At 44.5% G+C, this 18,871-nt stretch overlaps 1 protein-coding gene across 2 annotated transcripts in view; it reads left to right on the plus strand.

Annotated features, from left to right (window-relative positions):
- The window catches only part of pgap6 (post-glycosylphosphatidylinositol attachment to proteins 6), a 37,439-nt gene extending 24,454 nt beyond the window's left edge, over positions 1 to 12,985 (plus strand). For both annotated transcript variants that reach the window (XM_033041192.1, XM_033041194.1), the window contains exons 9-13: positions 1,911 to 2,053; positions 3,215 to 3,393; positions 6,141 to 6,287; positions 8,533 to 8,649; positions 9,851 to 12,985. In XM_033041192.1, coding sequence (XP_032897083.1) covers positions 1,911 to 2,053; positions 3,215 to 3,393; positions 6,141 to 6,287; positions 8,533 to 8,649; positions 9,851 to 10,147 — 883 coding nt within the window. In that variant the 3' untranslated portion in view covers positions 10,148 to 12,985. The remainder of the gene's footprint in view (positions 1 to 1,910; positions 2,054 to 3,214; positions 3,394 to 6,140; positions 6,288 to 8,532; positions 8,650 to 9,850) is intronic.
- The last annotated feature ends 5,886 nt before the right edge of the window (positions 12,986 to 18,871 follow it).

Here is an 18,871-nt window from a genome sequence, read left to right on the forward strand (position 1 = left end):
AAACATAAAATTATTAAGAGATTGGACTCGTTAGGTGCAGGAAATATGTTCCCGATGTTGGGGGAGTCCATAACCAGGGGTCACAGTCTAAGAATAAGGGGCAGACCATTTAGAACTGAGATGAGGAAAAACCTTTTCACCAGAGAGTTGTGAATCTGTGGAATTCTCTGCCTCAGAAGGCAGTAGAAGCTGATTTACTGGATGCATTCAAAAGAGAGTTAGATAGAGCTCTTCGGGCTAGCGGAATCAAGGAATATGGGGGGAAGGCAGGAACGGGGTACTGATTGTGGATGATCAGCCATGATCACATTGAAACGCGGTGCTGGCTCGAAGGGCCGAATGGCCTACTCCTGCATCTATTTTCTATGTATCTATAAGTAATCTCTTCAAATATAGTGTGCATTTGTCTGGCATAAGATTGGGAGAGAGGTAACGACCATATTTCTATGAACTAGTATCTCTGCATTATGGATATTTAGATTGATGTGTTATATACGTTATGGTGCAAGGCAGTATTTTTCATCTTGAATTAGTTGTATGTTTGGTTGTGCTGGAACGTAAGATTCAGCGGGAGGGGCCAGCTTTCCGGCACTCCCGTGCTGTTCACAACTAATATTTGGTGTATTGTGCAAGGAATTGTTGAAAGTCATCGTTGAGACTGGGTTACTCCAAAATGAGTGATGATGTGGTAAGGGCCGCACTGAAGCTTGGTGCAGGCACCCCACTGAGAGACCACAGTGTAGGTTTCATCTGCCACTCGACACTGACCCAACATTTCAAACCTACCACCAATTATAAGATTGTGAATTAAAAAACAAATGTAATTGAACACCGGGCCCAGTGAATGAAGACAAAGCAGTATCCTGCATGGTGTTGTGGTAATATTAGTGTGACCATGGGAGGCACACTGACCCTTCACAAGGTGGTGCTGACCCACAACTCCGCAATGGGGCTGTGCAGTCAAACCTAAACCAAAGGCTCTTTTTAATTTAATATATATCAGGTTCTAATCCATAAATAAGGAGGCTGAATAGTTGATTGCACAGCCATGTACGAGATATGGATCGGCCTCCAGGTGAAACATCATAAGCATGTGATAGGAGCAGAATTAGGCCATTCGGCCCATCAAGTCTACTCCGCCATTCAATCATGGCTGATCTATCTCTCATAACCCCATTCTCCTGCCTTCTCCCCATAACACCTGACCCATACTAATCAAGAATCTATCTAACTCTGCCTTAAATATATCCACTGACTTGGCCTCCACAGCCTTTCTGTAGCAAAGAATTCCACAGATTCACCACCCTCTGACTAAAGAAATTCCTCCTCATCTCCTTCCTAAAAGAACACCCTTTAATTCTGAGGCTGTGCCCTCTGGTCCTAGACTCTCCCTCTAGTGGAAACATCCTCTCCACATCCAGAGTTTAATTGTGGTAAAGCATCTTTCATGTGATACTTGAGGTAACATGCTGATATTTGATGCAATGTATCAGATGTGTACGCAGGTTGCAGTCAGCTATTTTACTGCTGCCCAAATGCATGAGTTCATATTTTGGAGGGTGATTTAACATTTCTTTTGGGATAATTGTGGAGGAGTTGTAGACTTCAGATTCTAAATTGAAGATACATTCTGAGACTTCAGCTTTTGTGTTGAAGATGCACATATTGTGTAGAAGGTCAACGGTACAGTTAATGGTTTGGGTGGGTTGAGATCAGCCTGGTGGAGTTGATGCTGTATAACTAGGACTACACGGTGTCACACATATCCCATCCTGCCTGATGCTCCTTCACCTCTGTGGAGGCCTTTGTACCGAAAACCAACTGTTCATTAATAAACATTCAGAGAGAGCACACACTGTCAATTATTGACGGATGTCATTGAGTATTAACGGGGGTTTTCTGTCTTTTAGTGGTGATGATTGTGGGAAGGAGACTGCTCGGGTTGGAGTATCGACCGTACTGAGTCCCTGTATTGGTGATTGTGGTGTGTACGGAGAATGCAGACTTCTTCGAGCTCATGGATATCTCTATGCTGCATGTGTTTGTAAAGCAGGTGGGTATAACGGTAGCTGATCGCCGATCCTCCCCGATCAATAATCACACCAGTCCATCCGAGGCTTGATTGACAAATTAACCAGTTAACTTCATTTCCAGGCAGTCAAAGCATTGCCCGTTTGTTTGCGATTTTACCAGCTAGCTCACTGGAATATCTAACATATATAAAAAACCTTCAAAGGCAAACTCTCTCTCTGTAGACACAAGGAACTGCAGACGCTCATTTAAAACAAACAGTGCTGGAGTAACCCTGCGGGTCAGGCTGCATCGCTGGATAACATGGATGGGGGAACATTGTGGGTCTGAAGCTATGAAGGGTCCCGACCTGTCACCTGTCCATGTCCACCATCGGTGTTGGCTGACATGCAGTGTTACCCCATCACTTAGTGTGTCTCTCGTTCTGTAGCCTGGATCATGTTCATCAAATTGTGCGTCTGGCTTATTAGTCAATAGGTGCAGGAGTAGGCCATTCGGCCCTTCGAGCCAGCACCGCCATTCAATGTGATCATGGCTGATCATCCCCAATCAATACCCAGTTCCTGCCTTCTCCCCATATCCCCAGACTCCGCTATTTTCAAGAGCCCTATCTAGCTCTCTCTTTAAAGCATCCAGTGAACCGGCCTCCACCGCCCTCTGAGGCAGAGAATTCCACAGACTCACAACTCACAAAAGTGTTTCCTCGTCTCCGTTCTAAATGTTTCCGTTCCTCCTTATTCTTAAACTGTGACCCCTGGTTCTGGACTCCCCCAACATCGGGAACATGTTTCCTGCCTCTAGTGTGTCCACACCCTTAATAATCATATGTTTCAATAAGATCTCCCCTCATCCTTCTAAACTCCAGAGTATACAAGCCCAGCCGCTCCATTCTATCAACATATGACATATTGCATTGGCATTATTAGTTTAATGTACCAAGGTACAAAAAGAATACAAAAAGCTGGGTTTCATGACTGATGGACAAAGGAACGTGTGTGAATTGTTCTAGATTTAATAGTGTTGAAGGATTATAGGATTTTTGAATATCAACCATAATGAAGTAACTTCAATAGAGGTGGTACTGTTGCATTTGACTATGCGAGTGTTGTTAGTGAACTCCCCATGCTTTGTGCTTGCTCCAAGTGGGAATATAACTGTGTCTCTTGTGTGTGTGATCCCTCAGGCTGGAGTGGATGGAGCTGTACAGATGACACCCACGCTCAGACATACCAAAAGCAATTGCTGGCAACTCTGCTGCTGACATTGAGTAATCTGGTCTTCATCCCCGCCATTGTGGTGGCTGTTCATCGCTATTACTTTGTGGAGGCTGCTGTGTATCTCTTCACTATGGTTTTCTCAACGGTAATCTTTACATCAGTAGACATACTTTTAACAATGTGTTCATTCCCATTTTGATCAAAATGATGATAAATCATTTTAAGGCTGTCCTTTTTACTGTGATAAACTGGGTCACACAGCATGGAAACAAGCCCTTCGGCCCAATTTTCCCATGTCAAACATGATGCCCCATCTACACTGGTCCCACCGACCCACATTTGGTCCATATCTCTCTCAACCTTTACAACCCATGTACCTGTCCAAATGTATTTTAAATGTTGTTGTACCTACAATTAGTTCTGGTATACGGTGCCCAGGAAAGTACATGGTCTGGTCCTTTATTGTACCGAGGTACAGTGATATTGATTTTTGTATACACGTCAGTACAAGTATCACTGTATATAAACGCTTAGATACATATTCGACCAGCATCTCAGATACAGCACACGTGTATAGCAGTCATACACCGAGACAGTTCAGTTTAGTTTATTGTCACGTGTACCGAGGTACAGTGAAAAGCTTTTGTTGCGTGCTATCCAGTCAGCAGAAAGACAATCATAGAAAGTAGGTGCGAGAGTAGACCACCAGGTCCGTCGAGCCCGCACCGCCATTCACTCATGGCTGAACACTAAACAGACACACTTACCCACAAACAGTAGACACAAGACACAGAACACAAGACACTACCCTCCCCTTTATACCGCTATCACCCCTCTCCACCCCAAGAACCGCGTGATCTCCTGGGGGAGGCAAAAAAACGGATAAAAACCCAGGTCCAATTCGGGAAAAAAATCCGGGAAATTCCTCTCCGACCCCAATCCAGGCGATCGACACTTGTCCAGGAGATCACTCAGGTCTACTATACTAACCATACCTAGGTCCATATCCCTGCCCTCTCCTCGTAGCCCCTTATCCCCTTGGCAGCTAAAAAACCATCTATTTTTGACTTAAACATATTTAACGTTTCTGCTTCCACTGCTCCCTGGGGCAGTGAATTCCACAAACTAACCACCCTCTGGGTGAAGAAGTTCTTCCTCATCTCAGTTTTAAAAGAGCCCCCCCTCACTCTGCAACTATGTCCCCTAGTTCTAGCCTCCCCGATCATTGGGAACATCCTCGGTGCATCCACCCGATCAAGGCCCCTCACGATCTTATACGTTTCAACGAGATCGCCTCTCATTCTTCTAAACTCCAAAGAGTAGAGTCCCAGCTTACTTAACCTTTCCTCATATGTCAATCCCCTCATTGCAGGAATTAATCTTGTAAACCTTCGCTGCACTGCCTCCAGGGCTAGTACATCCTTTCTTAAGTATGGACCCCAGAACTGTACACAGTATTCCAAATGTGGTCTCACTAATACCGTGTACAGCTGCAGCAAGACCTCCGTGTTTTTATACTCAATCCCCCTAGCAATAAAGGCCAAAACTCCATTGGCCTTCCTGATTGCTTGCTGCACCTGCATACTGACTTTTAGTGATTCATGTACTAATACCCCTAGATCCCTTTGCGTTGCATTACAACGCAGCTCCTCCTCATTTAGAAAATAACTTGCCCTATCATTTTTTTCCCCAAAGTGAATGACTTCACATTTATTAGTATTAAATTTCATCTGCCAAGTTGTTGCCCACTCACCTAGCTTATCTATATCCTTTTGCAGACTCTTCCTATCCTCCTCATCCCCTACTTTCCCTCCCATTTTCGTATCGTCCGCAAATTTTGATATATTACACTTGGTTCCCTCCTCCAAATCATTTATATAAATTGTGAACAACTGTGGTCCCAGCACCGACCCTTGCGGAACCCCGCTAGTTACCGGTTGCCATCCCGAGTATGAACCGTTTATCCCCACTCTCTGCTTCCTATTCGTTAGCCAATCCTCTACCCATGCTAATATATTACCCCCAATCCCACAATTTTTTATTTTTAGCAATAGTCTCTTATGTGGCACCTTGTCAAAAGCCTTTTGGAAGTCCAAGTATACCACATCCACCGGTTCCCCTTTATCCACTCGGCTTGTTACTTCCTCAAAGAATTCATGCTTACAATTGATCTATTTACAGTGTATAGGCACATGACATTTCTGCGAACCACATTTGCCCCCATTAGAAATTATACTCGGTTATAAGTACCTGGACCAAAATAATAACTAGGCCTTGTAATTTAAAAGATTATTTTCTGTGCCACCATTTCATTTTAGACTATCCTCTCCGTGCCCAGTTTAACGGGATTTAGGTCAAACTGGATTTGGCATGTGCTTTGATCTTATACACCTCTGTGATCACACCTCAGCCTCCTGCGCTCCAAAGAATAAAGTCCTAGCCTGCCCAACCTCTCCCTGTAGCTCTGGTCATCGACTCCTGGCGACTGCCACATGAATCTTCTCTGAACTCTTTACAGCTTTACGACATCCTCCCTTTAGCAGAGTGACCAGACACAATTCCCCAGTTGCTGCCACTACAAATGGTGCTGTAATACTCGGATTTAAGTTGGAGTAACTCGGTGGGTCAGACAGCATCTCTGGAGAAAAGGAACAGGTGACGTTTCGGGTCGACCTGAAATGCCACCTGTTCCTTTTCACCAGAGATGCTGCCTGTCCCGCTGAGTTACTCCGACTTGTGTGTGTGTGTGTGTGTGTGTGTGTGTGTGTATATATATATATTTACATATTGTGTGGTGCTGCAAATAAGAATGTCATTGTCCTATCTGGGACACTTGACAACAATAGCCTCTTGTCTATTGAAATGCCGATGTAACCAATGTACTCCTTGCAGTTTTACCACGCGTGTGACCAACCAGGGATTGCGGTTATGTGCATCATGGAGTACGACACACTGCAGTACTGTGACTTCCTGGGCTCAGTCCTGTCTGTCTGGGTCACTGTTCTCTGCATGGCCAGGTTGAAATCCCAGCTGAAGTATGTAAGTATCAACAACTATTCTTCAAGCGGTATTTGGGATTTTTTGATCATCTTTCCACTGGAATGTTTTGCATGTTGAGTTATAATATTTCAGTACTTATTGCGTTATTATTTCGGGAAAAAATGAACTGACCATCAGAGTATTTTCATCACTCATGGACTTTGATGCAATGGGCAATCTGTGAAGCAGGAAACAGGAGGCAATGGGAACTGCTTACGCTGGCTTACAAAAGTAGACACAAACTCAAACATAGTCCGAAGAAGGTTCTTGACCCAAAACGTCAACTATCCATGTTCTCCACAGATGCTGCCTGACCCGCTGAGTTACTCCAGCACTCTGAAACGTCACCTATCCATGTTCCCCACAGATGCTGCCTGACCCGCTGAGTTACTCCAGCACTCTGTGAAACGTCACCTATCCATGTTCTCCACAGATGCTGCCTGACCCGCTGAGTTACTCCAGCACTCTGTGAAACGTCACCTATCCATGTTCTCCACAGATGCTGCCTGACCCGCTGAGTTACTCCGGCACTCTGTGAAACGTCACCTATCCATGTTCTCCACAGATGCTGCCTGACCCGCTGAGTTACTCCAGCACTCTGTGAAACGTCACCTATCCATGTTCTCCACAGATGCTGCCTGACCCGCTGAGTTACTCCAGCACTTTTTTTTGCACACCAGCATCTGCAGTTCCCTTGGGTTTACATATCAGTTGCTGTCCGGTTGGTGGTTGGTTCTATGCACCTGGGTTTCCCTTTCTGGCTGTGAACAAATGAAAGAATTTGCCAAAGTAGTTGGATTGTAGATACAGGAAAGTTGTAAAAGCAGCGGAGTTTGTTGAGTGATGTGTTGAGGAGTTCCCTAATGCCCACACTGAACTAGAAGCAAGTTACTTAAGTCTAATGAATCGACCTAGTGGCTACAATGGATGTTGATGTGTCATCTCATTGCCCTGCTTTGAAGTTATTTCTGGATCACCTTGAATATGTGTGTTTGTCGTTGCTATTCACCATCACCACCCTCTGCTTCACCATCTGGCTGTGTCTTACGCCACAAGAATATTGCCGATATGGAAAGCAACTGGCATGAGTTTCCAATCCTGATCCCAAAGCAAACCTTTTCCATTGGATTTGGTTCCTGAGCCTCAGGGCTCTGAGCTAGCTGGCATAAAGTATAGCAGGTGGCCCCTTATAGAAATGGTTAATAGTGCAGAACTGGAGAATTATTTGTGGGGGTTACATTTGTACCTGCCAAGGTATTGAGATCCACGACAGGTCAATGGGCGTTGGATATTACTGGCTACATTCAACAAGGAAGAGCTTTGAGGGAGGACCTCATTGAAACGTACGGAATAGAGAAAGACTTGGATAAAGTGAATGTGGAGAGGATGTTTCCACTAGTCATAGAGTGATACACTGTGGAAACGCCCTGCGACCCAACTTGCCCACACCAGCCGACATGTCCCATCTACACTAGTCCCACCTGCCTGCGCTTGGTCCATATCCTTCCAAACTTATCCTATCCATGTACCTGTCTAACTGTTTCTTAAATGTTGGGATAGTCCCAGCCTCAACTACCTCCTCTTGCAGCTTGTTCCATACACCCACCACCCTCTGTGTGAAAAAGTTACCCCTATTAAATCTTTTCCCCTTCACCTTGAACCTATGTCCTCTGGTCCTCGATTCCCCTACTCTGGGCAAGAGATTCTGTGCATCTACCCAATCTATCCCTCTCATGATTTTATACACCTCTATAAGATCACCCCTCATCCTCCTGCGCTCCAAGGAATAGAGACCCAGCCTACTCAACCTCTCCCTGCAGCTCACACCCTCTAGTCCTGGCAACAGTCAAGGACTAGAGATCACAGCCTCAGAATTAAAAGATTCTTTTGGGAAAGAGACGAGGAGGAATTTCTTTAGTCAGAGGGCGGTGAATCAATAAAATACATTGCCACAGACGGTTGTGGAGGCCAAGTCAGTGGATATATTTAAGGCAGAGATAGATAGATTCTTGATTAGTACGGGTGTCAGAGGTTATGGGAGAAGGCAGGAGAATGGGGTTAGGAGGGAGAGATAGATCAGCCATGATCGAATGGCGGAGTAGACTTGATGGGCCGAATGGCCTAATTCTGCTCCTATCACTTATGGATCTTATGAGCAAAGGTCAATGCTTTAGATTAACATCTTAGTATCAATAACATTTGAAGAAAGTGATATATTTACACTGGACTGTTTTCTTTATTCAAGGTGCTTTTTATTCTGGGCTCCTTGTTGATTGCCATGTCAATGCAGTTAGATCGGCGTGGTCTCTGGAACCTACTGGGGCCCTGTCTCTTTGCCATCCTCGTCATGTTAGCTGCGTGGGTGAGTGGACACCCGCATTGTTAGTTGTAAAAATGTTTCAAACATGTTTGGGTTCACTTTAATTTTGATCAAAGTTGATGGATGGAAATAATATGAACTTTAAGGTGAGAAGGGAAGACTGAGAGGCAGATGTTTCACACAGATGGTGTATGGGGTATGTGTGAAAAACATCTTGGATTGACAACTGGTAAACTGCTTTGCTTTGGTGGTCTCCTCAACATCTGGGTTGTCTTGTTGTCTGAACTACTTGAAGAGTGTTTGACTACAACTTGCGATCCATATCGTTCACGCACCAGTGTTTGCGATTTAGCCTTGTGGGTGCTGGTGATAATTGTAGAAACATAGAACAATTGGTGCAGGAGGAGGCCATTCGGCCCTTTGAGCCAGCACCACCATTCAATATGATCATGGCTGATCATCCACAATCAGTACCCTGTTCCTGCCTACTCCCCATATCCCTTGATTCCGTTAGCCCTAAGAGCTAAATCTAACTCTCTCTTGAAAACATCCAGTGAATTGGCCTTTCACACAATTGTTTTTTCACACAGAGCTGTGAGTCTGTGGAATTCTCTGCCTCAGAGGGCAGTGGAGGCCAGTTCTCTGGATACTTTCAAGAGAGAGCTAGATAGGGCTCTTAAAGATAGGGGATAGGGGGAGAAGGCAGGATTAGGGTACTGATTGGGGATGATCAGCCATGATCACATTGAATGGCGGTGCTGGTTCGAAGGGCCGAATGGCCTCTACTCCTGCACCTATGTCTATTGTTTATTGGCCACTACTGCCTGCTGTGGCAGAGAATTCCACAGGTTCACAACTCTCTGGGTGAAGAAATGTTTCCTCATCTCAGTCCTAAATGGCCTAAACCTTATTCTTAAACTGTAACCCCTGGTTCTGGACTCCCCCAACATCGGGAACATTTTTCCTGCATCTAGCCTGTCCAATCCTTTAAGAATTGTATATGTTTCTATAAGATACCCTCTCATCCTTCTAAATTCCAGTGAATACAAGCCCAGTCGACCCACTAATGTATGTGGAGTCCATGATTGAGGTGAGTTTCATTCACTCACTGGTTCCAGTGTGACTGTGCTCGGATGAGACTTGTTCGTGAGGCAGATAGATAGATCCTTGCAGGTTTTTAATTGAAATGATATGTTGGTTACTAATAAGGCAGCAGGACTGATTTATTTTCATTGCCTTGCAGGTGTCACAGTGTGTGAGACGCCGCCATTGTTATCCTCCTACATGGAAGCGCTGGGTATTTTTCTTATTGCCAGGAATAGGTTCAGCAGTAATTGCCATCGCTGTGTATGGATTTCTGGAAACAAAGGAGAACTATTATTACACTCACAGCATTTGGCACATTCTTGTAGCTGGAAGTGTGGTATTTTTGTTACCGCCAGGTAAAAAACACCTCCACCTCTGGTTCTGGCCACGTAAGTTTACGTGCGGCTACCAGATTTGTTCTAATATAAAAGAAGACTTATACGTTGTTTGTTGAATAGACCAATTTAGATGCATTTGGTCAACCAGAGGAAACTGGTTATTTTTGTAACGGGACTGTCTGTATTCCTAAATTGTTTTCAGTTGTTCTGCCGTGGTGAAAGAAATAATGACCACAACATGTTTTAAACTTCTGTGAAAATGACAAGATCATTTCATTCACTTTTGACTTTTTTCTGCAATATGCCAGACATTTTTATACCTGAACATAAGAGGCATCTTTGAGCAGAGGGTAGTTGCATGGACTTGATTGGACTATAATAAGATTGGGCAGTACACTAGGTTACAAATTGATTCATTTCATTTTCTGTTTGAAACATAAAGTCTTCATTTTTAACTAACATCTGAGAATTGATCATATGTAATAAAGGAAAGATGCAGGTGAGTAGATCAGTAGCTGCTGGGTAATATTACTGTAGTCACTATTTTTCTTTAGACACTAAAGAACTGAAAGTTATGATTTTAAGCACATTTCTTAGCACTTTAAAAAAAAAACTTACGTGGTGATTTGTTATGTTGAATTTATCTATTAATTGGGGGTTGACATTGAAACTCATTTGCGTTTGCCCACCTCCCACTTTAATATTCGTCTGGCTAAATTGTGTATTTAGAATTGAAGTGTGTATTTCGAAGCTTCCTTAGTTTGGAGTATGTTGCATGAGTCGGTCCATGTTGCTCTGGCCTGTGTGTGAGCTCCCGGTAGCACGGTGTGTGTCACTGGGCTCTGCCTGCATCTTGGTCACTTGCTGGAGGGAGGGGCCTCTGCACCCATGCCAGTCTCAGAAGGTGCAAGCAAGCTGCAGGATGCACTGCTGTAGCCGTTACTCTATGCATGAAACGGTGCCATGTTGTGAACAAATCACTCAATGGTTCCCTGGGCAGGATTTCCATGCTATGGTTCAGTTTGCGAGTAAATGCAAGAACCACATAACCAATGATTCTAATATACAGAATCTTATTTCATTTTATCGACTGTAATGTGTGCTAAGTGTATAGATCATTCTGAGCTACACATGTTATACTACTGTAGGGTATGAGGCAGAAAGAGGGATGTTAGCAATTACATTTCATCTTCTCGCTGGGTGGACAGCAACCTTGCATTTTTAAGATTTTTCTTTGAATTCATGAATGGATGAGAGTGCCACTGACAAGGGAAGCGTTGGTGACTGGAGGGCAACCTGCCCCTGGGTTGCTGTGGACAAGGGTCGTGTCCGTGTGCTTGGGGCTGGGGACTCTCTGGATCCGTACGCTACGTTTGTGGTGAGGGCAGTTGGGACACGCTGCATCCAACATGGTGACAGCAGTCAATGTTTCATCTTACAGGAACTTCAACCAAACTTTTATCACCAAATATACTTGTGGCTTTTGCAAAAAGGCAGGCACCCAAGACAACTGCTGTGTAAATACGATATATATTTCCGACATTAATAAGTATACGGGACATTTTTCTTTTGGGCCTTTAGTATCTGATCTGATTTTGGGGGCAAATGTCATATTTCACCCATTGAAGGTTCTGTGCACTATCAGTATGGGAGTTGTTCTCCACTCTTGCAGCATTCTCATTATATTCAATTATCACCACATCCATATGGAATTTTATCACAATGCAAGTACTAAATCTTTACGTTAGAATATTATATTGTACAAACCAGAAGCTGTGAAGGAGGTTGCATCTAGTGCAAAGTAAACACAGTGTCAGATCTGTGGTTTGCACAGGCCATGATAGGTCTTTGGGAATGAAATACATGTGTCTGGAGTTGCAGAATTACAGAATCTATAATCACAACATTGCAATGCCTGTACAGCCACCTTTACTCACAAGGATATTGAACCATTGGTTTTGCCCGATTGCAATGACAACAGGTTCAGTCTTTCTCAACACTGAAGTCTTTCTCTGTGACCATGATGTAATTATTAGTGGATAAATACTTGACACTTCCTGAAAACAAAACTCAACATGGAAAGCACTTTACTCCGGTTACAATCTCCTTCTTGTGGTGTGCTGTTTGATTGGTAAAGATTCTAATTCCTGCACACATCTGTGACCAGTATAAATCTGCTGGCACATACTAATTATATCACAGTCTGGGTATTCATTTATGACCAACTGTGCTGTTTATATTTCATAAATATCCGGACAAGTTGCATTGACACACAACGTGTAGCAGTTGCAATTTGTAGCGATGCATTTTCTCTTTATTCTCCACAAACTATTGCCATCAGAGAATGTTTATCATGGTGCTCCTCATCTGCATGGTCTTGCTGTAGGGAATTGGATTTAGCAGCACCATCTACAAATGATACTTTACAAGACAACCTGAACATCAAATGCTGCTGTCAGTCGACTATGTGTTAGTTTTATCTGTGTCTGTAAATGTTTTAGTCATTACTGGTTAAATTAGACTACTTATATGCTGCATTCATTGTGAACCTGGACTGCAGAAGTGACTACTTTTTTTATAAAGATAATATTAAATGGAAGAGAACAGCTTTTATTCCAAAAAAACCTGAGCAGACTTGATACACTGTGTATGTTCTGCACGTTACTGATAGTTTCTTATATGTATATATGAGTAAAGATTCTATGTACTATAACTTGAAGGTGAGAAATAGAATTTTCCTATTAAACAGTTGCTTTTATTCTGATATAAACTATTTATTTTTATGTGACCATATTCATTCTGATGCATATTCTGCTGTGCACATTTAGATTGCCTTTAATGGGTATTTATATTTTGGGGAAATGTATTAAATCATAATGATGCAAGTGTTGTATCATGTCATTCATAATATGAAACACCAGCATACAATAAATTTTATTTTGAAACATTGCAAATCAATAACTGCCTGTAGTAAATGTTAAATCTGCTCTTGTTTTGAGGTGGATTAGGGGTAAAGGCAGCTCATGCGTCAGCATCCATGCAGAAAGCCCTATCCACACCGGGTAAGAACAAGTCAGGGTGGGAAGAGCCCTTCCTGGGAACTCTCTAGTCTTGTCAGAACAAAATATCCCTGAAGATCAGATGATTAAGATAAAGGTTGAGTATTGAAGATGTTAATGCTTTTAACTTTGCCCAATAGATTTGCAGTTATTAGAGAAGATTGGATTCAATTTGTCTAATGTCTTTCGTCTCCTTGGGCCTTTCCAAAGTGCTCCACAGGCGATGGTTTCACATCCACGCACTGTTCTGTCAATTGATGCACCAGGCTCCACAAACATGTGATTAGTTAGTGATGGGCGAGGGAATATTGCTGGCTACGTCAGCTGAAGGACAGCTCTCCACACATGCCATCAATTCACTGAAGCTGCCTGTTGGGACCTCTATACAACCAATTAATGTTGCTGATGAAGGAACTGCAGATGCTGGAAAATCAAAGGTAGACAAAAGTGCTGGAGAAACTCACCGGGTGCAGCAGCATCTATGGAGCGAAGGAAATAGGCAATGTTTGGGCTCGAAACCCTTCTGGAAATAGACAACGTTTCGGGCCGATACCCATTGAGGGTTACGTCCCGAAACGTTGCCTATTTCCTTCGCTCCATAGATGCTGCTGCACCCGCTGATTTTCTCCAGCACTTGTCTACCCTCTCATTCATGTTGCTACTGTGGTGTAATTGTGATGCAAGTGTAAGATGTGATGAAGACTCGCCGCTAATGTGTGTGTGAGGCCGCTTCAGTTGCCGGATCTCTGCTGGGAAGAAACTCCCTGAATGGTGCCTTTGTTTCCCAAATCCACCCGCTGTGAGTGGCTGCCTATGGGCCAGTGTGAATCATTTGGTGTGTGATCAGGATAGGCGGAGAGAGATTCACTGCTCTTGGGTTCCTAGATGGGAGTGAGTAAAGAACGTGCTGCATTTATCATTATTGTGCTTGGGTAATAATAATAATAATGGATGGGATTTATATAGCGCCTTTCTAATACTCAAGGCGCTTTACATCGCATTATTCATTCACTCCTCAGTCACACTCGGTGGTGGTAAGCTACTTCTGTAGCCACAGCTGCCCTGGGGCAGACTGACGGAAGCGTGGCTGCCATTCTGCGCCTACGGCCCCTCCGACCACCACCAATCACTCACATTCACACACAGGCAAAGGTGGGTGAAGTGTCTTGCCCAAGGTAGATGTCATACCGTGGAGAGCGTGGCCTTTTACTTTAGTACAAGGTCGAGTTGTGTACCAAAGTGAGCAGGTCAAGGGTCTACTTCTGTGGAATGAAGCAGTTCTTCTGCAGTTGTATAGGGCTCTGGTGAGACCACATCTGGAGTATTGTGTACAGTTTTGGGCTCCTAATTTGAGGAAGGACATCCTTGTGATTGAGGCAGTGCAGCGTAGGTTCACGAGATTGATCCCTGGGATGGCGGGACTGTCATATGAGGAAAGATTGAAAAGACTAGGCTTGTATTCACTGGAGTTTAGAAGGATGAGTGGGAATTCTTATAGAAACATAAAATTAATAAAAGGACTGGACAAGCTAGATGCAGGAAAAATGTTCCCAATGTTGGGCGAGTCCAGAACCAGGGACCACAGTCTTAGAATAAAGGGGAGGCCATTTAAGACTGAGGTGAGAAAAAACTTTTTCACCCAGAGAGTTGTGAATTTATGGAATTCACTGCCACAGAGAGCAGTGGAGGCCAAGTCACTGGATGGATTTAAGAGAGAGTTAGATAGAGCTCTAGGGACTAGTGGAATCAAGGGATATGGGGAGAAGGCAGGCACGGGTTATTGATAGGGGACGATCAGCCATGATCACAATGAATGGCGGTGCTGGCTCGAAGGGCCGAATGGCCTCCTCCTGCACCTATTTTCTATGTTTCTATGAAGCACCTGGTTACAACTGATAAGTTATGTGACTGGTTTTCCGTGTGAGGATTGGAATGCTGCCCATTGGAGCGGAGGTGAGAGGCATGAAGATCAGGGTCGGGCCATTACCAGGAGATCACCATGACCACCATTACAACCTCACGGCTCAGCTGTCCACGTGTGGGGCAGATTGAGATACATTGCTCGAGTACAAACACCCCTGGATCTCATGCAAGCTCTCAAACACACAGTGCATACGTTTAATTGGCCAATGCAGATATTCATTACATCAATAGAAGGAAGTATTGCCTGACAAATATTACACAAAGGCTGCATTCAGCCTCTTGTGTATGGCGTGCACAGCCTAAAGCTGTCGGTCAAATTGATGGATTGTATCAACTAGCTATTCAGCTCAGGACTTGCTGAAGTGTGTATAGTTCTATTAAGATTAGAGTTCTGATTCTAGCACGGTCTAGAATTCAGAAGATGGTGAGGAATTTATTACTAAATGTTTAAATGATGAAGTTCCTCGCTCCTGTCCCTTTGTTTGTTGTGATGTTGATGAATTAATCGTATCTCCTGCTGCCTTTCACCAACTCCGTGTCCCCAACAACTTTCCCATAAGCTCCTGCGCTGTTTATTCTGGGAAGTTGCCTGGTGAGTGTCCATAAGGTCATGTGATAGTAGAATTAGGCCATTCAGCCCATCAAGCCTACTCCGCCATTCAATCATGGATGATCTATCTCTCCCTCCTAACCCCATTCTCCCACCTTCACCCCATAACCTCTGACACTCGTACTAATCAATAAAATACTGTTCCTATCTTCCTTAAAAATATCCACTGACTTGGCCTCCACAGCCGTCTGTGGCAAAGAATTCCCCAGATTCACCACCCTCTGACTAAAGAAAATTCTCCTTCACTCCTTCCTAAAAAAAAGTCCTTTCATTTTGAGGCTGTGACCTAGACTCTCCCACTAGTGGAAACATCCTCTCCACATCCACTCTATCCAGGCCTTTCACTATTCTGTACGTTTCAATGAGGTCCCCCCCCCCCTCATTCTTCTAAACTCCAACGAGTACAGGCCCAGTGCCGACAAATGCTCATCAAAGGTTAATCCACTCATTCCTGGGATCATTCTTGTAAACCTCCTCTGGACCCTCTCCAGAGACGGCACATCCTCAGATATTGTGCCTAGAATTGCTCACAATATTCCAAATGCTGCCTTGCCAGTGCCTTGTCGAGCCTTAGCATTACATCCCTGTTTTTATATACAAGCCCTCTTGAAATAAATGCTAGCGTTGAGTTAGATTTCTTTACCACTGATAGTCACTTGACATTTTTTACTGTTCGGGTTGTGTGAGTCAGGGGTGAGGGTGGAGATGAGTGAAGCAGGCAGGCAGGCAGGCAGGAGGGCGGGCGGGCAGGCAGGAGGGCGGGCGGGCGGGCAGGCGGTACAAGCTCACAACCTCCGGGCTGTCATTTACAAATAATCACTGGATGGCAAACTCAACATAACTGTTCCGGCATTGCCCACGTACCACGTCTTTCACCTCAACTTCATGGTTTTTTTAATCTTTGTTTTTTTCTTGGTGATTTTTGTTAAAATATATTCTGGAGTTTCCACAAAATTAAGTTTACTTAAAAAATAACGAGTAATTCATCAGAGGTCTCTACTAGAATCGTATTATATCTAGTGTGATCACATTGAATGGCGGTGCTGGCTCGAAGGGCTGAATGGCCTACTCCTATTGTCTATTGTGCTGCTTAAGGTGCGACTTTAACTCAGTATTGGTTATTTATTGAATGTGTACGGAGATACAGTGAAAGTGTTTGCGTGCTGTGGGTTTGAATCATTCTGTACGTGAGTATACTCACACCTCACACAAGTACAACATGTGGTGCCAAGAGAAAGATAGCAGAGTGCAGAATACAGGGCTATAGTGGTGCAGCTGCAGAGGAAGTGCAGGTAAGTGCACAGAAAGAAAAGTACATGGGCCACAATGAGATAGGTTGGGAGATGGTGACAATACCCTTATCTTGTGAGGGGTGTGTCCAGTGGTCTACAGTAGTCTGATAGCACATCAGGGGCTCCATTTCCCAGGATGGAAGAAAAATCAAATACCAAAAGCTGTATCTTTTAAGGTGAGAGGGGCAAAGTTCAACAAAGATGTACAGGAGGTGGTGAGTACCTGGAACGTGCTGCTGGGGCTGTGGTGGAGGCAGGTACACCAGAGGCTGTCACAAGACTTGGACAGGCACATGGATGTGAAGGGATATTGGTTATGCACAGGCCGTTATGACTTGATCTTGGCATCATGTTCAGCATACACATTGTGGGTCGAATGGCCTGTTCTGTTCTATGTCGTGTGGCAGCAGGGAAGAAGCTGTTACTGAATCTGGTGGTACATGGTTTCAAGTTTTGGCATGTTATGCCTGATGGGAGAAGAGGAAATGACTGGGGTGAGTGGTCCTTGTTTATGTTGGCAACAAAGAGGAGGAGGACTGAACTCTGGTGCCTTCCCTCACAGTGGGGGACGTTGATTCCGCTGTGTGGGGATGTCCATGTTAAACTCTATCGTGTGTTGTGTTGTTCTTACATTGTGAATCAAATCTCACTGTACCGATTGGTGTATGTGACAATAAATGTAACTTGAACTTGAACGTGCTGTCCTAAGGCAGCGTGAAGTGTAGATGGAGTCGCTGGTTGGGTGGGGTGGGGGGCTAGTTTGTGTGATGGACTGGGCTACATCCACAACTCCCTGCGATGTATTGTGGTGCTGGGCAGAGTTGTTACCAAGCTAGGCTATTGTGCCTGCGTATGTGATGCTTTCTACGCTGCATCTGTGGAAATTGGTAAGATCCATTGTTGACATGACGAGTGTCCTGGGTCTTCTGGTGATGCCGGCGGCCTTTCTTGGTCGTAGCTCCAATCTATTGGACATTGCACTCTGTATCTTTCCCTTCACTCTGCCTGTTGTACAAACTTCATGGTGTTTATCTGATTGGCTGGTGTGCACACAATAGTTCTTCACAGTACCTCGGTACACGTGTCAATAATGGTGAGTCCCACCGCAAGTTGGAGGAGAGTTCGCTTGGGTAGTTTACACCCCAGCGGTATGAACATTGACTTCTCCAATTTCAGGTAGTCCTTGCTTTCTCCCTCCTTCCCCTCCCCTTCCCAGCTCTCCCACAGCCCACTGTCTCCGTCTCTTCCTTTCTTCTTCCCGCCCCCCCCCCCCCACCTCCACATCAGTCAGAAGAAGGGTCTCGACCCGAAATGTCACCTATTCCTTTGCTCCATAGATGCTGCCTCACCCGCTGAGTTTCTCCAGCAATTTTGTCTACCTTCAATAATAAACCAAATCAACAGCATTAACCACAAAGCAAGTCCCTGAACTCTTGCCTTTAATAGCAGGAGGGCCTATGACTCTCAGAGTGGTGGCCTTTGTACAACAGACACCAGGACTTCCACCAGTAACAGATGCTGAAGGGATGGCGGATGTTGAGTTGCACAAAGTCTAGAGTATCGCGGGGCTGAATCATTGGCAGATGTAGAAAGCAAACCCGGGGAATGATTGGCAGGATATCACGTCTGAGCTGGAAATATTTTCACACACACAGAGAAGGCACGGTGGTGCAGCGCTAGAGTTGCTGCCTCACGGCGCCAGAGACCCGGGTTCCATCCCGACTACAGGTGCTGTCTGTACGGAGTTTGTAGGTTCTCCCCGTGACCTGCGTGGGTTTTCTTCGAGATCTTGGGATTCTTCCCAGACTCTAAAGATGTGTAGGTTAATTGGCTTGGTGTAAGTATAAATTGTCCCTAGTGTGTGTAGGATAGTGTTAGTGTGCGGGGATCGCTGGTCAGTGTTGACTCGGTGAGCCGAAGGGCCTGTTTCCACCCTGTGTCTCTAAAACTCTGGTG

Source organism: Amblyraja radiata, chromosome 22, assembly GCF_010909765.2.
Source record: "Amblyraja radiata isolate CabotCenter1 chromosome 22, sAmbRad1.1.pri, whole genome shotgun sequence".
Taxonomy (NCBI): Eukaryota; Metazoa; Chordata; class Chondrichthyes; order Rajiformes; family Rajidae; genus Amblyraja; species Amblyraja radiata.